Source organism: Ursus maritimus, unplaced genomic scaffold (assembly GCF_017311325.1).
Source record: "Ursus maritimus isolate PB19 unplaced genomic scaffold, ASM1731132v1 scaffold_20, whole genome shotgun sequence".
Taxonomy (NCBI): domain Eukaryota; kingdom Metazoa; phylum Chordata; class Mammalia; order Carnivora; family Ursidae; genus Ursus; species Ursus maritimus.
Window position 1 is genome coordinate 35,807,433 of NW_024424453.1, and position 22,985 is coordinate 35,830,417.

Genomic DNA, 22,985 nt, shown 5'->3' on the forward strand with positions numbered 1-22,985 from the left:
TAAAAGTATTCCCATTGACCCTAACCTCCTTCCAGTAATTTTAAGGTGCAGATTCTGTGAGAATTGTCTACTTTGGTGGCTCTTGTGTTTTACTGTCTGTGCACTATTCGTGCACCAAGCACTCTCCTCATTCCAAAACATTTTTATTATATGGCAGTGATTATTAACTGGGATGCACACAAACTTATCCCCAAATAAAAAATATTCCTTTTATTGAAATCATACAAATTAACCATTTAACAGCTGTTCAGAGACTAAAGAAAATTGCTACAAATACTGTCAGAATATATTTCACTAGGTGAGAGAGCTTAATGGTAGCTCATGTAGGCTTGTTAGGAAAAAACTTGCCTGTTACACAGTAAAATATTTTACTGAAAAGTTCAGGCTTTAAGTTCATTAGGGAAATACTAGTGAAGGATTGTATGACAATATGCTCTTTTTATAAATAGAACACAAGATTACACCTAGAATCACATCTGAAAAGCTAGTAACAGAAATCAAGGAAATAGGTCCATCAAATTAGGCTGAACTTTAAAATTTTCTGATGGTATTAAGACACCACCAGATGGGCCTGCTTGCTTGTTTTATAATTTTTTTGTTTTTTAAGTAATCTGCACCCAATGTGGGGCTTGAACTCACGACCCCAAGTTCGAGAGTCACATGCTGTATTGTTTGAGCCAGCCAGGCACCCCCGGTTGGACTTTATTTAATTTGTACCTTCTATTCCGATGTGCTAATAGTATATTTTTTCAGTCAGAAAGTAGCCTGCATATCAGAACTTTCGGTTATTTTTCTGAAATTACAATGTTTCTTTCCTTGAAAGAAATACCAACCATTAAATTGAATTGTGGCCTTTCTATTTCGTTTACCAGATTAGTAACTTAGATCACACAGTGCACTCATTATTTCCACTCTTGATGACTTCCTGTAGGGAGTACAGTTATTTAGTCGGAGAAAGTCTACAATAAATTTATCATCTGCTTTCAATTTGATAAAGTTCTGCTTGCGTGGCTTTCATTGTACATCTTCATTAACTTGATCTGGGATTTTTAGCCTCTTAAAATCCTAATTCAGGGGCAAATTTGTAAGCTCCAATTATCCATATACCAAACAAATAGTATCAGCTTTACTTTGGTTATATTTAATAAAATATGAGACAGAAGACTACTTCTGAGACCTCTTAAGTGGTATTTTAGTTTATCTTCTCACAGTAAAAGTTTACCAATAGAAGCTTAAAAGTTTCTCATTCTACTCTATTTCCTTCAGCCTCCTAATTTCACTCCGATCTGATTACAGAAAGCTCATTGAAAAGTATGGTAAAGGGAGGAATGATCTCTCAGTTCAAAATCTAACTTAATATTAGTTAAATAAAATTTATAAATGGTAGCCTACTCTTTGTCCCTACAAGCCTTTGTTTGAAAATACATTTCACTGGGAATTTGCCATTTTATTACCATTTACCCTACCATCCCTAGTGCCATTTCTAGAGAAATAGCCCAAGGTGAAGGCTTTTCTTCCCAAATTTCCATGGATTCTTAAGATGATTAATGTTCATGTGGAATATTACAACAAATAAAGGATAAAAGATCCAGAATGCGACTAGGCATTTAGATATTGAAGTAGAGCATGTTCAGCCTTTGTGTAACCTGAGCCAAGGCTAAGGTAAGGCTAGAATTCAGTCATAGTAGTCTCTCCCCAAGAGATGTTGATAGAAGCTAAGATTCTTCATAAACATTGGCTGACCATCATCTTTATTAACTTAGATTTTCTTTAAACAATAGAGGTATTAATGATTATGAAATAAAGTACTATTCTAGTATTACCAACTGAATGTATATAAAGAATTAAATATTGCTGTAGTCAACTTAAGTTTTAATTGTGTGTCTGTAATTGTTCCTCATCTTACCCTTCCCTCAACCCACTAACCTCACTAAGGACTGACCAATGAATAGTATTTGGTATTATCTAGTAGCTACTCAATAAACATTTCAAAAGAATGAGCATGTAGCTATGTGATACTTCGGGTTAACCCAGATGGAAAAAAAAAAAAAGATTGTAAGCAGATGAAAATAATTCTAATATGAATATTCTGATTGTGTTTATTTTGATAATTTATCTCTCAGCTAAAAAGTTGCCAAAGAATGAACCACAGAATCCAGGAGCAAATTCTGCCAGAGGAAGAGGAGTAGACCTTACTGAACCCACGCAGCCAACCAGGAGTCAGTGTTGTAGTAACTAAACCTCCAGTCTGAACTTGCTGGAATATTCTTCTGCTTCCTAAATGTTAATGACAGTGAAATTGGAGCATTTAACCGGCCCAGTATGACTTCCAAAAAGAAGAGACTTATGATAGAGTCAAGTTTCTAATACAGAATTATTTTAAGTGTTTTGAACTTAATTTTTAATAACATGCATGTGACCCTCTGACTAATGTTTCAGAAGTAGAAGGGGGGAAATGAGAGCTGTGTGTGTACGCTTGTTTCCTTGGACGGTTAGGGAATTGTTTCTCATCATCAGGGATAGAGACAAAGGATGATGTAAACCCACAGTTAACTGGCCACTGCTAAGTAAAAGATTTGGAACTTATTAATTTGGGCTTTTCAAAAACATTCTTTTTTTAGAAGGAGGTTCTAAAGATACTTACGCTTAGCTACAGTATTCAGGCAACAGGTAATTTCTCTTAGTATGCATATTTAAAATGTACATTCCACATTTTAACAAATTAACCACAAGAAAACAGTCCCACATCTTCAGGGGGAAAACACGAACATTAGTGGCATCTAAATTATAGCCAGTTCTGGTATTTTTAGTGGGGTAAAACAAGTCAAATGTAACCTTATCTTGTTTTAGGAATATGAAAACTGATAAATGCATCTTAATGGATTGTGTTCCCTTCAAACATGTGAGCTCTTCAACAGAAATGAAACAAACCAGGTGTCTGTGATTTCTGTTTAATCACTGCTGACCATTACATAGGTTTTGTTGTTTGGGGGAAGGGAGGGAGCTTTTGTTCCCTTCGGACATAATATAGTCAATGCACTAACAATTATGTACATTCAAACTTGATTATTTTAAATTCAGTCTTCAGCTGTACTGTAAATAGGGTACTGCACTGTAGTCTCCATATATGTTTATTACTTTCCTGTAATATTTAAGAGTTGCTTAAAGGTATACAAAATGTACAGTTACTAAAACAGCTAATTTTTCCTTTTCTCTCCCTTTGAAAGGAAGGGGCTTCAATTGTTCCTACATGCTAGAACCATAATAAACAATGTACCAGTAATTTGTAACATAAGTATTGCAGTATGTTAGTAATAATCTTGCAGCATTGTTTTCCAAAGTTCATTTTATTTTGATCAGTATATTGCACTAATTGTTTTAGGTATTTTCATTATATGAAATCTACCATGTGTCAGAGATGATTTAATCTATTTAAGTGTTGAACTGCTAGCAGAACTTGTACATTTACAGTAATTCAGAATTAGTAAGGAAAACAGTTCACCAGTGTTTAGTTTTATATTGAGGTGCTCAGGTTGGAATAAAGTGGTATAAAAAGCAAGTACTGGTTTTTCTCTTTTTTGGCATGGAACAGTGAACATACATAAATGGTATTATGTAACCTAAAATACACTTTTATAGTTTCGTTAGTACATTCTTAAAAATTATTTGCCTGGTATTGATGTATTATCCTACTATCTGGTTCTTTGAAGAATTGTCTTTACATTTTTATACTCTGGATAATCAGAACTTAATCTTTTGTCCATCAGAAACTGATACTCACTTCCCTTGAAAAGTATTACCATGACTGTAATGTTGTCTCTGGAGCCAGCCACTAAAGCAGCACTTACAAGTTCATGGCTAATATACTTGGCTGCACCTTCATAGAAATTTTTAGTGTGTGATTCTTCTTCTCTTGAATTTTTTGACACATCATCTACGCTGGTTGGTCCATTAGTTTCCTTCTCACCGTAAAGATCATGATTAGTCTTTTTTGGTGGAAATGTTTGTGCATTTTTAGGGTTAGAACATTTTGAATCCAACAGATTTTCTTTTGAATTTATAGTTGACACACATTCTGTAGATTCAGGATTATACTGAAACAATATACGGATGTTACTTTCTGATATAGAATTGATTGGTTCATAGATTAGGAAAGGCTCCTTGGGTGGTAAGGATTCATTTTGTGTGTTTGAATAATGGGTTTCTTTATACACTTGAAACATTGTCATTGCCAGTGCAGTGACTTCCTTTGTATCCAAAACTTCCCAGAGTCCATTAGTAGCTAAGATAAGGAATTGGCATAAGTCATCTATAGGGACAGAGATAGTTTGAGGTGCTGGGATAATAGATTTTTTTAGTTTGAGATTTCCATGAAATCCAAGTCCTCGTGTGGTTTTTATTTGGCCTTCTAGGAGCCCATATGGTTCATTTGAACTAATTATTGCTCCATTCTGAAGTAGTCGTCGTCTTTCGGTTATGTTTCGCGTAGTGTGTTCTTTGGTTATGCAAAAGCCTTTTCCATTTCTGCATAAGACTGCTTGTACATTACCTAGAAGATTATTAGAAAAAAATGATCTTAGAGATTTAACAACCGGTTGTATCAAAGTATGCTGTTAACTTTATTCTGTGTTTCAGTGCATAAATACAAAGCCATTTTAAAACATTTTTAACTTGTAAAATATTGATATTACTGAGTGATTTATGGTAGCTGAGATTTGTAACTGGGAGGCCAGTTTATCCCTCATTTTTAAGTAACTTACTGTTTAAAATACTGCAGTTAATATTAAAATAACTAAAAGTACAGATAGAATCAATTTTTTTTATGAAACAGCTTCCGAATATTTATTTTATAGAGCCAAGAGTTGAACGTTTTTACAACCAACATATATTCCATAGAGCAGACATTTTTTAAATATTTAAATAAATGCCTTTTTAATTAAAAACACAAGCATTGATTTTTTTAAAAAGTGGAGTTCATAGTTTTGTACTTGGTAAAACTTAAAACCTAAACACATTATAGGTGTGGGCGTTGAAAAAAATTAGAATGCCACTGTTAATGTCAGTATTACTAGTTTCATGTTGTGTGATTAAAAAATTAAGTCAATTAGCCCTGTAAAGAAACAAAACATGTATTATTAATGTATTACATGGATAATAGCTAGCCAACGTTAAATTAAACCCTTTGATTAAAAACTGAAGTCTTAAAAGTTGATTGTAGTTTATTCATGGTTCAGATGGACCTATGATGTGTGCTTCATTGAAATCTCAAGAAAATCTAAACATAATGTTCTGAACAGATTGAGGGATGGTTGTACTACCAAAACTTTCTTTGGTTTATTAAGAAAAGATTCACAGAGTTTAGTTTATTAAGGAAACAATTTTCCCTAAGTTTTTAGGAACATGATTGTACATTCAACCATAAACATTAAGTTTTTCTTGAAAAGGACTCATCATTTATAAGAGGGCATATAAATTATTCTGAGACGGTGTTAATTATGTTTGAATATTACAGTACCTTTGAGAATAAAATTCCTGGGATCATGCAAAATTGCCATTAGAATATCTGGTTTCAAGCATGGTGCTATACCTGGAATCTGAATTTTGTTGCTATCGGGGTTCAATTCTAATCCTGTTTTTGAGGCAAAGAAATTGAGATTTCAGAAGGCTAAAGTCTACACAACTAGTGTGGTTGGACCAAAAGAGCTTAAGTTGGTGAAGCATTAGTGTCAGGCATAGGCTAAGCCTATTAGCTCATTTACATAATGGGAATTATAAAGATGATGTATGTGGAAAATGTTTATAAAACCAGAGAACTGTGTAAGTGATAGTCCTAAAAACTACATGACCTCTTTTACTGCTCTGTGACCCCTTTTACTGCTCTGTGGTTTGGTTATTAACATCTTGTATTAACTTGTCTTTTCTGCTGGTCATTTAGACTCTGCAGAAGTTAAATCGGTAAAATAATTCTTGACTCTTGCTGAGTCCTAAATTATTACTGTCCCAGCAAACCAGCATGGATTGGTAATGGACATGCCACCTGGGTAAATCAAATGTTATATTAGGAGGACATATGATTCAATACCTCTTAAATTAGAAAATTTCTATTACGCGTGTACATACACATAGAAATAGTGCAACCATAGCTCTGAAAACACAGGGGACATTATTTGGCTCAGAATAGTCAAATCCACTGACTTACTAAATGTTTCATTTGCATGTGGCAAGTCGAAGCCCACTCAGCAAAAAAAAGTATTGTTCCTCTTGTGTGGTTTGAAAATAATTCAGTACAATTATGTTGTTACAATGGAAAGGTGGTAAACATATTTTTTATTTATCTCTGCAGAAATTGCTAAGCATAGCCTTATGCACTGTTTTCCTCCTCCCCCCCCCCAATTGCTGTACCAGACAGTGGGAAATACCATTTTGGCTTATTTTACTGTTGTGAATATCCCTTGGGCTCAACACAATAGAACTTTCTAGAAGAAGGGACATTAAATCTTGGTTGTACTTTTTATTCTACCATTTACTTGCTGTCTGACTTTTAGTTGACAGTTTGCTTACCCTGATGAAAAAGAAACTGCCTTCTGAATAATTCACATCTTTCCTACGTGAATGGTATGTGAAGAAAAAAGTGAAGGAGAGGTACCTACTGTATTTCAACCATTCATGCATAGCCCAGGAAGTAGAGGCAAAGTAAGATTCAGGCCTTCGAAGAGTACTATTGGAACAAACAAGAAGAAAAACTGTATGTGCAGAGTTAGTAATTTTTTTTGCCGGAGCCTAGGTTGCATATGCTGTCAGCTGCAAGTGGGATTGTTGAAAGCAGTTGACTACAGTAAGCTGAAAGCTAGGATAGAATAATGAACAAAAGCCACAAGGAAGATGGGAAATTGGAGGAAGATTTAAATAACCCTGTATGTCCAAGTGTCTGGGGAACTGAAAGGGGAGAGGAACAGTTCATGACAATTTAAAGATTGGCTTTAAAGAAAGGTTCCTTGAACATCTCTCTGGTGGGAATGAGAATAGGCAGTGAGCTATCTGAAGACAGTTACACAAAAGTTTGTGAATCTGGGCATAAATATTTCAAATTGCCAGACAAATTTACCAGCTTCAGCAGTGTGGAGAGATTGTGCTCTTCAGAAAATGTTATCAGAACATAAGTGGAACAGGGTTATTGCAAGAGGGACATTAATTATATGGGAATTAGAAAAACTGCTTTGAGATGATACTCCAGCCATTTCACAGTCAGGCAAAGTGTTCCTTATACAGAGAGCAATGATGCAACTGCCTCCTACAATTAATAGCTGGGTTATCTTCAACTTGTGAAAATGAAGAGTACTCCTGTAAACTGTGGAGCACCTTAAAATCACAAGGGAATTCTAGATCTGAATGGGCGAGATAAAGATTCTTTTTTTTTTTTCAGATAAAGTCACTCACTATTGAAGATAACAGGAAAAGTTTAAAAAAGAACTGGAGGGATAAGAAAGATAAAGTGTATGTGGTGGAAGAAAAACATACCTAGGATGCAGGAGTGCCCAGAAATACAAATTTAGCTTGGTTTGGAAGAAATGGCATGGGGAAGTGGAAACACTTGGAGTCTGACACACTTGGTTGGGCTTTAATTCCAGCTTTATGTGACCTTCATTTAGTCACTTTATTTCCCTGAGTTACAGTTTTCCACCTGCAATGTTATTTTTTTTGTCAAGGTTATTGTGAAGATTTAAGAAGGTAATTTAGTAAGTTGAAACTTGATAAAGGTGTTTTTTTTTCCCTTGGGTCCCATAAAGGGGAAATCAGGGGAAGAGAGGCAATCCAAAAAAAGATGGAGATGAAGCTATAAATGTTTGATTTTAGACACATTTATTTAAAAAAAAATGCCTTTTAATTCTTTTGAAGATTTATAGGCTTAAAGAAGTAAGGAACAATAACTTGGAGCCTGGGAAATGAAATAGTTATTGGGGGGAAAAAAAGCAGTTGGAGCATGAAAAAACAGGAAATTCGAACATCAGTGAGGTATACCTAAACTGGAAGCTTAACAAAATGTATGTAAATGAGGTCAGGGAAACAACCTATATTCAGTTTTTCTGCAAGACACTGATTTTGGTAGAAAAGGCTGAATTTGTATGCATGGGCACCAGGTTTATGACTCTTCCTACTGATGATCAGTGTGAGCCTTGCTGATGGGGAGCTAGTTTTCATCGATTATTCAAAAGATCTCTTTGTTCATTTTATAGGCTGTATGGGCATGAAACTCAAATTCGCCATTGTACATCTGGAGCCTAACAATACTTTACACATCAGTGTCAACTATCTGTCAAATACTTGTTGAATGTGTTTTCAGAATCAGGTTTGTATATACGAGTTCACCACCAACATACCCCAAAAAGGGGAGAGAGGGAAGGTAAAGCATATAAAGGGTCAGTGTTATTTAACAATATGGTTTTTTTCCTGCATAAAATAAGATGATTCTGAAATTGAATTAGGTTTTAAAGATTTTATTTATTTGTCAGAAAGCACAATCGGGGAGCAGCAGGCAGAGGGAGAAGCAGGCTCCCTGCTGAGCAAGGAGCCCAATGCGGGACTACATCCCAGGACCTGAATTAGGTTTTAAAGAAAAAGGATGGGGCTGGAAATAATTACCAGAAGCTACTTTTGTTTCCTAGTGACCTAGTTTTCTGTCTGATGAGCTCATTCTAGATCCAGAGACCAGTCATAGCTTTACCCAATACTTTTCTACTATTCACAGTTCCTTAATTGTTGACCACCTCAAGCCCTTGTCCTCAAGGTTACCAAGTGATTTCTTTTTTTTTTTTTTTTAAGATTTTATTTATTTATTTATTTGACAGGCAGAGAGAGAGGGAACACAAGCAGGGGGAGTGGGAGAGGGAGAAGCAAGCTTCCTGCAGAGCAGGGAGCCCAATGCCAGGCTCGATCCCAGAACGCTGGGATCATGACCTGAGCCGAAGGCAGATGCTTAACAACTGAGCCACCCAGGCGCCCCTTTAATCATCACAACCTCAAGGGAAGCATACCCATGTTTTAATGCATAAGAAGAGTGAAGCTCACCAATTATATAAGGTTGCATCACTAGTACAATAGTAGTTTCTGGGGCCTCATTAAAAGGAATTATTAAGAACAACTATGCACTGGGGCACCTGGGTGGCTCAGACTCTTGGTTTCGGCTCAGGTCATGACCTCGGACAGACTCAACACGGAGTCTGCTAGAGATTCTCCATCTCCCTCACCCTCCCGCTCTCCTCCCTCCTACTCTCACTTGTGAGTGCCCTCTCTCTCAAATAAAATCTTAAAAAAAAAAAAATGTACAATCTAGACATAAAGATACTGGAATAGATACACTAAACCACTCATTTACCAATGCCCATTTCCAATTCCAGATATCCTAGGACCCTTAAGAATTGTCTTAAGGAATCTACTCTGCCTGTGCTGTATAAATGGAACAACAAAGCCTGGATCACAGTGCATGTATTCAGTTTACTGAATAGTTTAAGCCCACTATTGAGACCTGCTCAGGATAAAAAATTTTTTAAAAGATTCAAAATATCACTGCTCAATGATAATGCAAGTGCCCGCCCAAGAGCTCTGATGATGAACAAGATTGATATTTTCACGCCTGCGAACCCAACATCCATTCTGCAGCCCGTGGATGAAGGAGTCATTTTGACTTTTAAGTCATTACTTAAATACTTTTATGAGGTTATAGCTACCATAAATAATCACTCCTCTGATGGATCTGGGCAGAGTAAGTTCAAACATTCTAGAAGGTATTCACCATTCTAGATGCCATTAAGAACATTAATGATTCATGGGCAGAGGTCAAAATATCAACATGAACAGGTGTTTGGAAGTTGATTCCAATCTTCATGGATGACTTGGAGGGGTTCAAAACCAGTGCAGTTAAGTAACTGCAGATGTGGTAGAAATAGCGAGAGAACTAGAATTAGAAGTGGAGCCTGTAGCTGTGACTGGATTGCTGCAATCTCATGGTCAAACTAAATGGATGAGAAGTTGCTTCTTACGGATGAGCAAAGAAAGTGGTTTCTTGAGATGGAATCTAGTCCTGGTGAGGATGCTGTGAGGATCATGGAAATGATGACAGAGGATTTAGATTATCACATAAACTCAGTTGATAAAGCAATGGTGGGGTTTGAGAGGATTGACTCTGATTTTGAAAGAAGTCCTGCTGTGGGCCAGATATGAACAAACAGCGTCGCATGCCACAGAGAAATCATTCATGAAAGAACAACCGATGTGGCAAGCTTTATTGTCTTATTTTAAGAAATTGCTGTAGCTACCCAAAACCTCAGTAACCATCACCCTGACTGGCCAGCAGTCATCAATGTCAAGGCAAGACCGTCCACCAGCAAAAAGGTAACAACTCACTAGTGACACCTCAGATGATAATTAGCATTTTTTAGCAATAAAATAGTTTTCATTAAGGTAGGCACATTGGCTTTTTAGACATATTGTATTGCACACTTAACAGACTACAACACAGTGTGATCATAACTTGCAGGCCCTGGGAAACAAAAAATTCATTTGACTCACTTTATTGCAATATTTGCTCTATTGTGAAGGTCTGGAACCAAACTCACAACACCTCCTAGATATGCCTGTATAAAAAGAGACAAGTTCATATATATGCATATGAACAAAATAGTATAAAGTCTGAGAGGGAAGAAAAAATTATGCTGTCATAAAGATTTTTTTTTAAAAGATTTTACTTATTTGAGAGAGATAGAGCACAAGCAGGGGGAGCAGCAGAGGGAGAGGGAGAAGCAGACACCCCACTGAGCAGGGAGCCCGATGTGGGGCTCGATCTCAGGACCCTGGGATCATGACCTGAGCCGAAGGCAGACGCTTAACCAACTGAGCCACCCAGGCGCCCCCCTAAGGATTTTATTCTATATGTAAAATGGTATAATATCATTTGAAGGTAGACTGTCAGAAGTTAAAGATGTATACTATAAGCATAAAATAACAAAGAGTTATAGCTAACCACCTAACAAAGGAGGTAGATAGGAATAAAGATATTAATTCAAAAGAAGGTAGTAAAGAGATAATAATATACAACTATGTATCCTCATAGAAAAGAATGAAGTTGGACCCCTACCCCATGACACATACAGAATTAATTCAAAATGGATAATGGACCTGAATGTAAGAGATAAAACTATAAATCTCTTAGAACAAAACACTGGTGTAAGTTTTTGTGGCCTTGGATTAGGCAATGGTCTCATGGATTTGACACTAGGAGTACAAGCATCAAAATTTAAGTATTTTTGCTTCAGAAGATAACAAGGAAGAGGAAAAAAAAAACCCATGGAATTAAAATATTTACTAATCATACATCTGATAAGGGGCTTGTATCCAGAATATAAAAAAAGAATCTTGCGGGGCGCCTGGGTGGCACAGCGGTTAAGCGTCTGCCTTTGGCACAGGGCGTGATCCAGGCATTATGGGATCGAGCCCCACGTCAGGCTCCTCCGCTATGAGCCTGCTTCTTCCTCTCCCACTCCCCCTGCTTGTGTTCCCTCTCTCGCTGGCTGTCTCTATCTCTGTCAAATAAATAAATTAAAATCTTAAAAAAAAAAAAAAAGAATCTTTCAACTCAATAGACAAGGAAACCCAATTAAAAAATAGACAAAAGATTTGAGTAGACATTTCTTAAAGGAAGATATTCAAATGACTAATAAGCACATAAAGAGGTATTCAACATCATGAGTCAACAGAGAAGTGCAAATCCATTGCCCTTCATACCCACTAAGGTGACTAGAATCAGAAAGACAGCGTTGGGAGAATGTGTAAAAGTTAAAATCCTCATACGTTACTGGCAGGATAGTGATATGGTAGAGCCACTTTGGAAAATAGTTTGGCAGTTCCTCAAATGGTTAAGTGTAGAATTACCTGATGACCCAGCAATTCCACTCCTGGGTATATATCCAAGGGAGTGAAAACATGTCCACACAAAAACGTATGCACAATGTCCATGTCCGCATTATTCACAATAGCCACAAATTAGAAACAAATGTTTTTCAACTGAATAAATGGATAAGCAACATGCAGCATAACTCTACAGTGAAATATTATTCAGCAACAAAAAGGAAAGAAGTACTAATGCGTATTACAACATGGATAAACCTTCAAAACATGAGAAGTGAAAGAAGACAGTCACAAAAGAACACAAGTTGTGTGATTACATTTATTGGAAGTGCCCAGAATAGGGAAATGTATAGAGATGGAATGTAGATTAGTGGTTGCTTGGACTTGGAGAAATGGCAGGTGAGAGAGCTGATTGCCAAAGGGTACTGGGTTTCTTTTAAGAAGATGAAAATGTCCTAGAATTGACTGTGGGGGTGGTCGTACACATCTGTGACTGTACACTTTACGTGGGTGCACTGTGTGCTTTGTGAATTATATCTCAATAAAGCTATTAAAAATAAAAGCACTGGGGAAAACAAAGGGATCAAATAAGAATCCCTTGTTTATAAGGAACTAGTATGGTTAATTAGAAATGTAAATTTTGTGGTTTATTTAGGGGAAAAGTGTAATTATGTGTTCTGTATAAATGCATCTGTTAGTGTTTTAATTCTATGAGGATTAATTGAAGTAAAATAGGAGAACACCAAGAGAAATTATAAAATGTAATATAAATGGGAAGCGCTAAGAATAAAAAAATCAAGAATGTCAGTTTCAAAATATTTTTTCCCACATGTACGAATTCAACATTTATTCAATGGTTTCATTACTGCACTCATGTTTCATTATATAGTGAGGTTTTTGTTTTGTTTTCTTTAATTCCCGAGTTGTGAGGACACTGGTATTTTACGAATTTAAATAAATTTGCACAGGAAATACAGGAAAATACAGGAAAAATAAAATCCCTTGCTATAGTTATAGGTCTTGTTTTATAAAATACAACACATGCTCTTGATAATTTTCTGTGAAAATTTACTTTTTGAAACCCATTTAACTCACTTTCTTTCAGGAGCACTCTTGTATCATCAATCACGACCTCCTTTTCACAAGTTGCAATTTTTCCNNGTTTCTATTAGAATGAAGGATGCCTAAATGAAAACAGTTTAACACAATTATGTAAGCCTGAAAATTAGATCCAACAAATGTTTGACCTGGAGATTAGAACCAGCCAAACAGCAGTGATCCTGGAAGTAGTGAATCGTAGGAAATTAGACGTTTAATGATAGTGTCCAGTTATTCACTGTCTCATAATTCTTCCTTTAATTTTACAAGAACCCTGATGTGTAATGACATTTTCTAATGGAGGTCCCACGTCCAAGAATACGGGTCAGTTCCCAGAGTGCCGTGAAATCTGAAAACTGTGCTTGAAATAGACCTGCTCTGAAGCCATCTGGAACCTCAGTGTAAAGTCTGAGAAATGACAAAAGTCCTGAGGAAACTGGCATTGGACTTGGCTTCCTTTTCTTGCTTAATCTGGAGTACTCCTCTTGGGCTCAGAACCAGAGCCAGATCAGAAACAGGCTAACATCCAGGGACCTTGATGCTGTGGTGGTCTTTGTGATTATCTGGTTTTTGTTCGGAGCTATCTCAGACACATTGTCCCACTCGCTGAGGGCCAGCCCCCTCAGGTTGTGGAAGCAATTCCCTTCAGTTGCAGTGTGACATAGAGGGCCTGATTGCCAGCTCCAATTCCTATTACCTCCAAGACCCTGAACAAGGTCTTTCTCTCACCTCTCTGAGCTTCCATTTTCTCATGTGGAAAAATGGGCTAACACCACTTAGATACGAGGGGGGTGGTGGGAGATAGAACAGAACTTGCAGCAAGTAGTAAATAAGTCCTAGAGATCGAATCCACAGTATAGGGAATGTAGAGAACAATACTATATTATAACCATCAAACTTGCTGCATCTAGAATTTAATTGTTTCAACCACCTTATGTAACATGATAGAACTGCTAATTATCACCTGAACGGCAATCATATTACAATATATACATGTATCATATTAACATACTTTAAACTTGCACAATGTTAAATGTCAAGTACATTTAAAAAAATACTTAGAGGATATCTTTAGATATCAGGGTTCTTATATGACTAAATGAGAAATTAGGCTATATTCAATATTCAATAAGTGGACACTATTATTAATAATAACTCTAGGGATGCCCGGGGGCTCATTCAGTTAAGCATCTGCCTTTAGCTCAGGTCATGATCCCAGGGTCCTGGGATCGAATGTTGCATCAGGCTCCTTGCTCAGCAGGGAGCTTGCTTCTCCCTCTGCCTGCTACCCCCCCTGTTTGTGCTCTCTCTCACAAATAAATAAATACAATCTTTAAAAGTAAAAAAATAAATAAACTGTCCTTGCTTATCAGGTGCCTGGGTGGCTGAGTCGGTTAAGCATCTGCCTTTGGCTCAGGTCGTGATCCTGGAGTCCTGGGATCGAGTCCCACATCAGGCACCCTGCTCAGCTGGGAGTCTGCTTCCTCCTCTCTCCTTCACCTTGTGCATGCTCTCTCTGCTCTCTCTCTCAAATAAATGAAATCTCAGAAAAAAAAAATAATAACAGCTCTATACAGGGATACCTTACTGGCTCAGTTGGTAGACCATGAGATTCTTGATCTCAGGGTCGTGAGTTTGGGCCCCACACTGGGGGTAGGTTTTACTTGAAAATAATAATAATGATGATATGGGACGCCTGGGTGGCTCAGTCGTTAAGTGTCAGCCTTTGGCTCGGGTCGTGATCCTGGGGTCCTGGGATCAAGCCCCGCATCAGGCTCCCTGCTCAGAGGGAAGCCTGCTTCTCCCTCCCCCACTCCCCCTGCTTATGTTCTCTCTCGCTGTGTCTCTGTCAAATAAATAAAATCTTTAAAAAACAAATAAATAAAAGTAATAATAATAATAGCAACAACAACAACAACTCTATTGATGAAAGGGGTAGTAGAAACCTAATTAAACCTAATTAACTCAGCTTAACTTTGCTAAAAATGTTTTATGTATGGGCTTTCCATTTTGGCAAGCTCCCAAGGCAGAACTTTAACACTGAAAGGATTGCTTCTTGAAATACAATTTAAAAAATATAGCCAAATGTTTGGAGAAGAGAATATATGCTTATAAACTTGAGGCACAAACTATTGTTTTCTCTAAAATTAAATTGATGTTACTTGGCCAGTGAGCACAAGTGACCTATTGCAAATGTGTTATCAGAATAACTGACCAGTATAGACAACCAGACTTGTGACAATCCTCAAAGAACTTTCCATTCTCCTGAAAAAGGGAAGTACGGGAAATGTTTTTTGTTTCATTCGGATCTAAGTAAATGTAATATGTTTGCTTTGCCTTTATCGACAGCTGTATTGCTACCCCATTTAGAAAATTTAATGCTTCGTTTGAATTATTGCCTGTATGTTCCTTCTTGGGAAAAAAATTACAATTATTTTTGTGCCTGCAGTCTGCATCTAAACTGTGGTTGCTGATGATTTCTTAAATTAGTCAATGGAATTTCAAGGCATTAGTAAGTCACTAAATCATAGGTCACTAAATAGCTCCGGAAGCAAGACAAGTTTTGTGGCCAGGAATAAAAAATAAATGTAAGGTGTAATGTGCACGCCTCCATGTACATACCAGTGTTTGCAATATGGAGTACTCCAGAAATTATTTGTGGCATCATCTGGGAAGGGACGCTCTTTGCCAAGCCATCACCCTTATTGATTTTCCAATTCTTAGCATAGGGTTTTTTAATGTTGCCTTCCAATATACAAGTAACTGCAGAACAGCCACTCCATCGAACCCTGGATACTTCATTCCTTCCAAGACGTAAAAGCCTATCCATTCTCCAAAATGCTTTTGCAAAGGCTTTGTGTATGTTCTCATACTCATGTTTCACTGTTTTTCTCTTTTTCTTTATGGAGGAAAAAAGTTCTTCTACAGCTATGTATTCTTCCCTAAATACTGTGTGAAAGGATTTGATGACATTTTGCTCTTCAGGGGTCATTTGGTAGGAAGGATCAAATCTGGAAAGTTGGTGGAGGAGTAAAACTGGGAGTTCCATTGATGTCAAGTCTGCCGCTGAGGAACCATGATGTCCATCGAACAAACCAAAAAAACACACATCAGGTTTGTTGCCAAAGTTATTCACCACAGTGAATTTATCATTCATGTCAGCTTTCCATGTAGAATTTCTATCTTCACAAACAGCTACACCTTTAATCAATACATGACAGACTGTTTGAGAATATATGGAACTCCTGTGAACGTTATCAGTAATCTTATAGTATGCTGGTATTTGTTTCTTCCAAAGTAGCTCAAAAGCATTATTAATGCTCTGTAGGATTTTTTCAGTGAATATAGAAAATGACAATAGTTTAGCGATTATAAACTGTCTCTGAATGGAAATCACTGGGAGTGCTGGCTTCTTTCCACCCATCCACTGAAACCCCAAGGTAGCCAGAGCCACATGCTGCTTTTTATGGAGGAAGATTTCAGGTAGATCAATTTCGTGCTTGCACATGGAACAGGGAAATGTGATCATTTGATCATGCTGCTCTTCACGGTCTTCAGAGCCTCTTGATGGTCTGTTCTTTCTCCTCCTAAAATACGTTCTTCTCAAGGAAAACGGGATTTCCTTTTCTGAATCAAATGTTGATGTTCTCGCATTCCATTCCCTTGATTTCCAAAACACTCTGCAAAGAGGACAAAAGATATTTACATGCCAGGAATGACACATTGAAAGTCTTTTTTTTTTTTTTTTTAAGATTTATTTATTATCCTAGAAAGTGAGAGAGTGAGCACCTGGCAGGCACAGAGGAAGAGAATCTTCAAGCAGACTCCCTGCTGAGCACAGAGCCGGAACCCAGGCTTGATCTCTCCATCCGTGAGATCATGACCTGAGCCCTGAGCTGAAGTGGAGAGTCAGGTGCTTAACCCACTGAGCCACCCATGTGCCCCAATACACTGAAAATCCTTTCAAGCAGACCATTGTCTTTGCAATTTGCTTTAGTTCCTCGTGATTCGATATGGGCCTACCACTGAATATTCTGATGCATCTTTCTACCATTCCCAAAAAAATACACAGGAAGTACTCAAAAAATTGGTGATTGAACTGAGTATGCCCGAATAAAATTAGGCAAAGTCTCTACAAAGTCAGCTAGAAATCTAAGAATAAATACTCAGAGAAATCGGCACAAGATTGTATCCCAGGCATGTGAAGGTATATGCTTGAGACCTAGGTATTTGATTTAAAATTTGAGCATAATTATTTTTGTACGCCATTTTATCTTGCTGAAAATACTTTTTTTTTTTTTTTCTACTTAAAGGGTTCACAGGAAAATGAATAGGAGGGGTGCCTGGGTGGTTCAGTCAGCTAAGCATCCAACTCTTGGTTCTGACTTTGGTCATGATCTCAGAGTGATGGGATTGAGCCCTGCATGAGGCTCTGCACTCAGCACCATATCTGCTTGAGATTCTCTCCCTCTCCCTCCCTCTCTGCCCCTTCCCCTGCTTGTGTGCTTTCTCTTTCTAAAACAAATAAAATCCTTTTTAAAGCAAAAAAAGATGTTATTTTATAATTTATTTCAGAGAGAGCGCGCACGAGCAGGGGAAGAAGCAGAGGGAGACGCAGACTCCCCGCTGAGCAGGGAGCCCCATGAGGGGCTCAATCCCAGGACCCTGGGATCACAACCTGAGTGGAAGGCAAACGCTTGACTGACTGAGCCACCCAGGTACCCCTAAAGCAGATAAACTCTTTAAAAAAAAACTTAAAATCTAAAAAATCAAAGTTGGTAACTTTAAATGTTTATTTAAACGTGACATGTTGTTAACTTCAACTCAACTTCATGTAAGTTACATTTAACTTTGACTCAACTCATAGAAGTTGTATTTGATCTGTGTACATTTAATGTGTTAGATGGGCCTACAACAATAAAAATGTCTGAGGCCCATAGGGACTTGAAACATTTCAAGCATAGTAACAGGTATTCAAGAATGTTGATGGTTGTTAAAATAAGAAATGAGTCCATTTAGTACTAAGGGCAAAATCATAATAATCTCTGAGCATAAAAGTAATGCATAATCATTTTTAAGTTCAAGACAGAAAGACACAAACTAGAAATGAAAGAGTGTTCTCCTTGTTTTCCCAGCCTCACCCCCACCTCCCAAATCCCAGTCTTGGTTAATGGTCTGTTATCTAGCTTTCCAAATATGTATGTATAAGATATATTGTAATATATTAATAATATATTACTTATTATATATAAATGTATTATAATTATAATATACATTATGGATTAATAGTATAACTGTATCATTAATATTATATTACATATAATAATTAAGTATACAATAATATATTAATAGTATTAACATTACTTACATAAATATATTTACATATAAAATATATATAGGTGTCATCTTTCCTGAAATGTAAATAAGAGTCACATTTCGCATACCATCCTAGAATCTGCCATTATTACTCAATACTAAGTCATGGCCTCGTATTGAAAGCTTGAATATGGAGAGACAAAACAATATACTATGAAAATGTAGACTTTGGATTTAAAGAAAAAAACTGTCTTCAAAAAAAAAAATCTGTCTTCACTTACAGATTATATGGCCTTAGCTAAGTTATTAAGCTTCTCTGAATATCTGCTTTCTTATCTGTAAATGAACAGGATTATTTATAGCATCAAATGAGATAAATTGTGAAGCAATTGGCAACAGGGGACATTCAAAAAGGGCCTGCTCCTTCTAGCCTAAGCAAAAAGGACACTTAGGACTGTACCAAATGAAAACATATCACATGAAGACAGGAAATTGTAATGGTTAGGGGAAAATATATTCTATATAAAACTAATTTAAGGAAAAAAATCAGTAAATCAATGGAAAAGGATTTTTTTAAAAGTAATTTTTATACCCAATTTGGGACTTGAATTTACAATCCTGAGATCAAGAGTTGCCTGCTCTACCGACTAAGCCAGCCAGGTGCCCTGGGAGAGGATTTTTTAAATAGCAGTACCTGAATCTGAGTGTTTCAGAATTGTGTTATGTGTATTTATTACTATGTTGCAGCAAATTGTATATATCATTGCTTTGCTACAATTGTTACTCAGTTTAACAAATAATAATAAACTGGACATATAAAATAGAACACAATTTAGGGGAGCATGGGACTCTTGATCTTGGAGTTGTGAGTTCAAGCCCCACATTGGGTGTAGAGATTACTTAAATAAATAAAGACTTAAAAAAAGTGGAACGCAATTTTGAGAAACATATGTAAATTAAAAATGAATGCATAAATAAAGTAATACAATGGCTACAGAAATTAGGCAAATATCGTTAAGATTGTTCCCAGTAGAATTTTCATTCTATATGCTATGCAAAAGTCTTATTTCTAGGGAGGAAAATTTTCTATGGTAAATGATAAATAAGATGGTATGCCATATAATTGACAAAGGGCTTTAGCAACCTTCATATATGGCTTACATATGGTAGTATGATTAAAAATTAAACAGGCAAAGCTCTGAAAAATTTAAAATGTTTTGCTGCTTTCCTTATTTATATTTAATTCCCTGAAGGGCACAACTGTATTGAATATAGCTACTCATTCCTATTGTAAAATTTTATTTATAAATTTCCACCTCATAAATGCTTCTGAAACTATTAGCATATTAGTAGGCCTTGCTGGCTTTGCCTCAACAACAAATGTTTGTGTTTTTTTAACAGAAAAATTTAAAAGTACACAAAAATAGAAGAGTATAATGAGCCCCTATATACCCATCATCAGCTTCAACCATTATCAACATTTTTTCATTCTTGTTTCATCTTTTTCTTCAGCCATTTTTTATTTCATTCTATTATTTTTATTGAAATATGTAAAAGCAAATACCAAAATTATATCAATTTCACTGATACACACTTCAGACCCATCAACAAATTTGATCAGCATCCATTCACCTCTTCAATACCTACAACAGGCCAACCGATGTGCATGCATGAGGCTGAGGATGCAGATAGATAAGGCTTGAAGCTTCGAGGCGAGGAGTTTGCAGAGCCATTCATGGGCTCATATAAAGAATTAAACAGGTCAGATGAGGTCCAGGACAGTGCCCACCCCGGGACCTCGCCCCTTATCTAGCTAGCAGTGCCATTGTGACACCGGAGAAGCCGACCTAGAAAAACTCACAGTTGAGAGATATCAACAAGGCAGTCCAAGGCAAATCCAAGGGCATGACCAGTTAGCAGGAGGAAGGAGGAAGAGAACCCACCTAAGGAAATGGACAGGCAAGCAGGGAAGTAGGGGGGAAAAATGAGTACTGGCAAAGCTATTAAGCTCTTCTGGCCAAAATGTATAACAAATATTTTTATTTGCTACTATTTGGTAATGTTCATGTAAAGGACGCAGTTTTTCTGAGGCTCGATGAATTGCTGGGACAATACATAAGGCACCCTACTACTGTGATTCGACTTAGAACCAATCCTTTTTATCAGAAGTTTATTTTTCTGTATATGGGGAATAGCCATACTACAGTTCTCTCTCACATGGAGCTATTCTTAGAATGTAATGTGTCATTCATTCAACAAATACTTGAGTGTCTGCAATATGGTAGGTACTGTTTTATTTGCTGGGGATACAGCAGTGAACAAAACAGGCATGGTCTGTGGTAAAGCTTATATTCAGATATGAAGGCAATACATTAAGGAAACATGTAAACATGTAATACCAGATGGGGTAAGTACTAATGTGAAAAATATAGCAGAATAAAAATATAGAGAGGGATGGGAGCCCTCCTTTGTATAAGGTAGTCCGGAGAATATAACATTTCGCCGTGTATGTAGTCTAACAGGAAGCCAAGATTTCATTTGATAACCAAGAAAGTGGAGGAAAAAGAACCCAGCAGATAAAATTGTTCATTGACTTACAGATGGCAACAGACACATGAAAAGATGCTCATCATCAGGGAAATGCAAATCGAAACCACAACGAGATAGATACCACCTCACACCTGTCAGAACAGCGAGAATCAAAAACACAAGAAACAACAGGTGTTGGCGAGAACGTGGAGAAACAGGAACCCTTGTGCACTGTTGGTGGGAATGCAAACTGGTGCAGCCATTGTGGAAAACAGCATGGAGGTTCCTTAAAAATTAAAAATAGAACCATTCTATGATCCAGTAATCAAACTACTAGTATTTACCCAAAAAAATTTTTTTAAGAGTAATTCAAAGGGAATCCATGCACACCTAGGTTTATTGCAGCATTATTTATGGTAGCCAGATTATGAAAGCAGCCCAAATGTCCACGGATAGAGGAAGTGGGATGGATATCGTGGGATATTACCCAGCCATAGAAAAGCATGAAATCTTGCCATTTGTATCAACATAGATGGATCTAGAGAGTATAATGCTAGGTGAAGTCAGTCAGAGAAAGACAACTACCATATGATTTCACTCACGTGGAATTTAAGAAACAAAACAAATGAGCAAAGTAAAAAAAAAAAAGAGAAGACAAACCAAAAAATAGACTCTTAACTATAGAGTAAATTGACAGTTACCAGACGGGCAGCGGGTGGAAGGATGGGGGAAACAGGTGGGACCTTTCACAGGGTCCCATCTGCTAGACTTACTGTGGGATCCTACTTGTCTGTGGCCTTGATCATTTCCATCAGAATTTGATTTTCTGATTTAGGGACTCTGCCAAGTAGTTTTCAGCCCTCTTCTGGTGAGGGTTATCAAGTGCATTCAGCCTGAGGCACCCCGAGTGTTCCAGTTTCTCACAATTGTGTTTGCTTTCTCATAAAACTTGGATAGAAATAAACCAAAAAATGGGGGGATTAAGTGAGCTCTGAGTAATGTATAGAGTTGTTGAATCACTGGGGTGCCTGAGTGGCTCAGTTGGTTAAGCATCCGACTCTTGATTTCAGCTCAGGTCATGATCTCAGGGTCATGAGGTCAAGCCCCATGTCAGGCTCCGTGCTCGTTGTGGAGTCTGCTGGAGATTCTCTCTCCCTCTTCCTCTGCCCCTCCCCCCGTCATGTTCTCTGTCTCTCAAATAAACAAATAAGTCTTTACAAAGAAAAAAATGTTGAATCACTATATTGTACACCTGAAATGAATATAGCACTGTATGTTTATTACACTGGAATTTTAAAAAAATGTCCATTGACTACATTTGTCATCCAATAGAAATGAAGAAGATTTACCTGAAAGCACTATTAATTTCCTTGCTCATTTGGAATTGTTACCTCCCTTTACCTTCTCTTTAGCGCCTTTCCCCAGCCTCTGTTCCTCCAACTTGGATAGTGACGGTGATGGCTGTAGTGGAGGTGGTTCTGGTGGTGGTGGCGGCAGGGGTGGTGGGGGTCCCACCGATGTGCTGGGAGACCTCTCTGTGTGGAATGTTTACTACATCACCCGGAACCTCCGTCAGAACTCTCTTCATGATTCTGAAGGACTATGAAGTAGGAAGGGCACAAACTATATGGAGTAACAAACTTGTGCTTGAAACTTCAGAAAGAAGAATCATTCATTAAATATACTGCCTTGTGCCTGCATAATAGGATTAAAAAAATAAGAGGATTGACTATCAAGTAAGTTTTTTTTCTTTTAAGTCGTGGCACTTTGAAAATACTGATTCCAGAAGGCGACCCTGAATGTACAGACCAGTTCTCTTCTCACTCAGAGGTAAGGTATCTCAGGCCATCTCTCCAGGACGCCTCCTCCTACTTGCCCTGTACAGTCTGCCCACTCTCTCACTGCCCCAAGTCACTACCTGAGTTCTAGACATTGTTTGAATTGCCTTTTTATTTCTTGAGACTGTCCTCACTCCTGGCCAACACCTTTAGTTCCTAGCCTCATAATCCAAAGCTGCATTCCACCCTCTCACCCCAGGATGGATTAAAACTAGAACTAGAGCTCTAGAGAAATTTGTTTGCATATTGAAGAAATTTAGACAACTGCTTACTGGACATTTCCATGGGGATATATTATAGTCA

General features: G+C 37.2%; 2 protein-coding genes across 2 annotated transcripts in view; one reads left to right on the forward strand and one right to left on the reverse strand.

The window, feature by feature from the left end:
• RAB5A (RAB5A, member RAS oncogene family) overlaps positions 1-3,559 on the forward strand; it is a 28,662-nt gene extending 25,103 nt beyond the window's left edge. Inside the window, exon 6 of the mRNA XM_040636858.1 lies at positions 2,124-3,559. Within this exon, the coding sequence (XP_040492792.1) occupies positions 2,124-2,239 (116 nt within the window). The 3' untranslated portion in view covers positions 2,240-3,559. The remainder of the gene's footprint in view (positions 1-2,123) is intronic.
• Positions 3,560-3,688: 129 nt separating this feature from the next.
• PP2D1 (protein phosphatase 2C like domain containing 1) lies at positions 3,689-22,432 on the reverse strand. The gene is made up of 3 exons (XM_040636601.1): positions 22,260-22,432; positions 15,622-16,679; positions 3,689-4,549 (listed from the first exon to the last, which is right to left on the reverse strand). The coding sequence occupies exons 1-3, from the start codon at positions 22,430-22,432 to the stop codon at positions 3,693-3,695; spliced, it is 2,088 nt and encodes a 695-aa protein (XP_040492535.1). The 3' UTR covers positions 3,689-3,692.
• Between the last annotated feature and the right edge of the window lie 553 nt (positions 22,433-22,985).

Excerpts from the sequence above, each read along its gene's own strand:
- PP2D1 (XM_040636601.1), bottom strand. The coding sequence starts at position 22,432 with ATGAAGAGAGTTCTGACGGAGGTTCCGGGTGATGTAGTAAACATTCCA. Across the intron at positions 16,680-22,259 it reads GGAACAGAGGCTGGGGAAAG|AGTGTTTTGGAAATCAAGGG; the intron begins GCGCTAAAGAGA and ends TCCTCTTTGCAG. Across the intron at positions 4,550-15,621 it reads ACTCCATATTGCAAACACTG|GTAATGTACAAGCAGTCTTA; the intron begins GTATGTACATGG and ends ATAATCTTCTAG.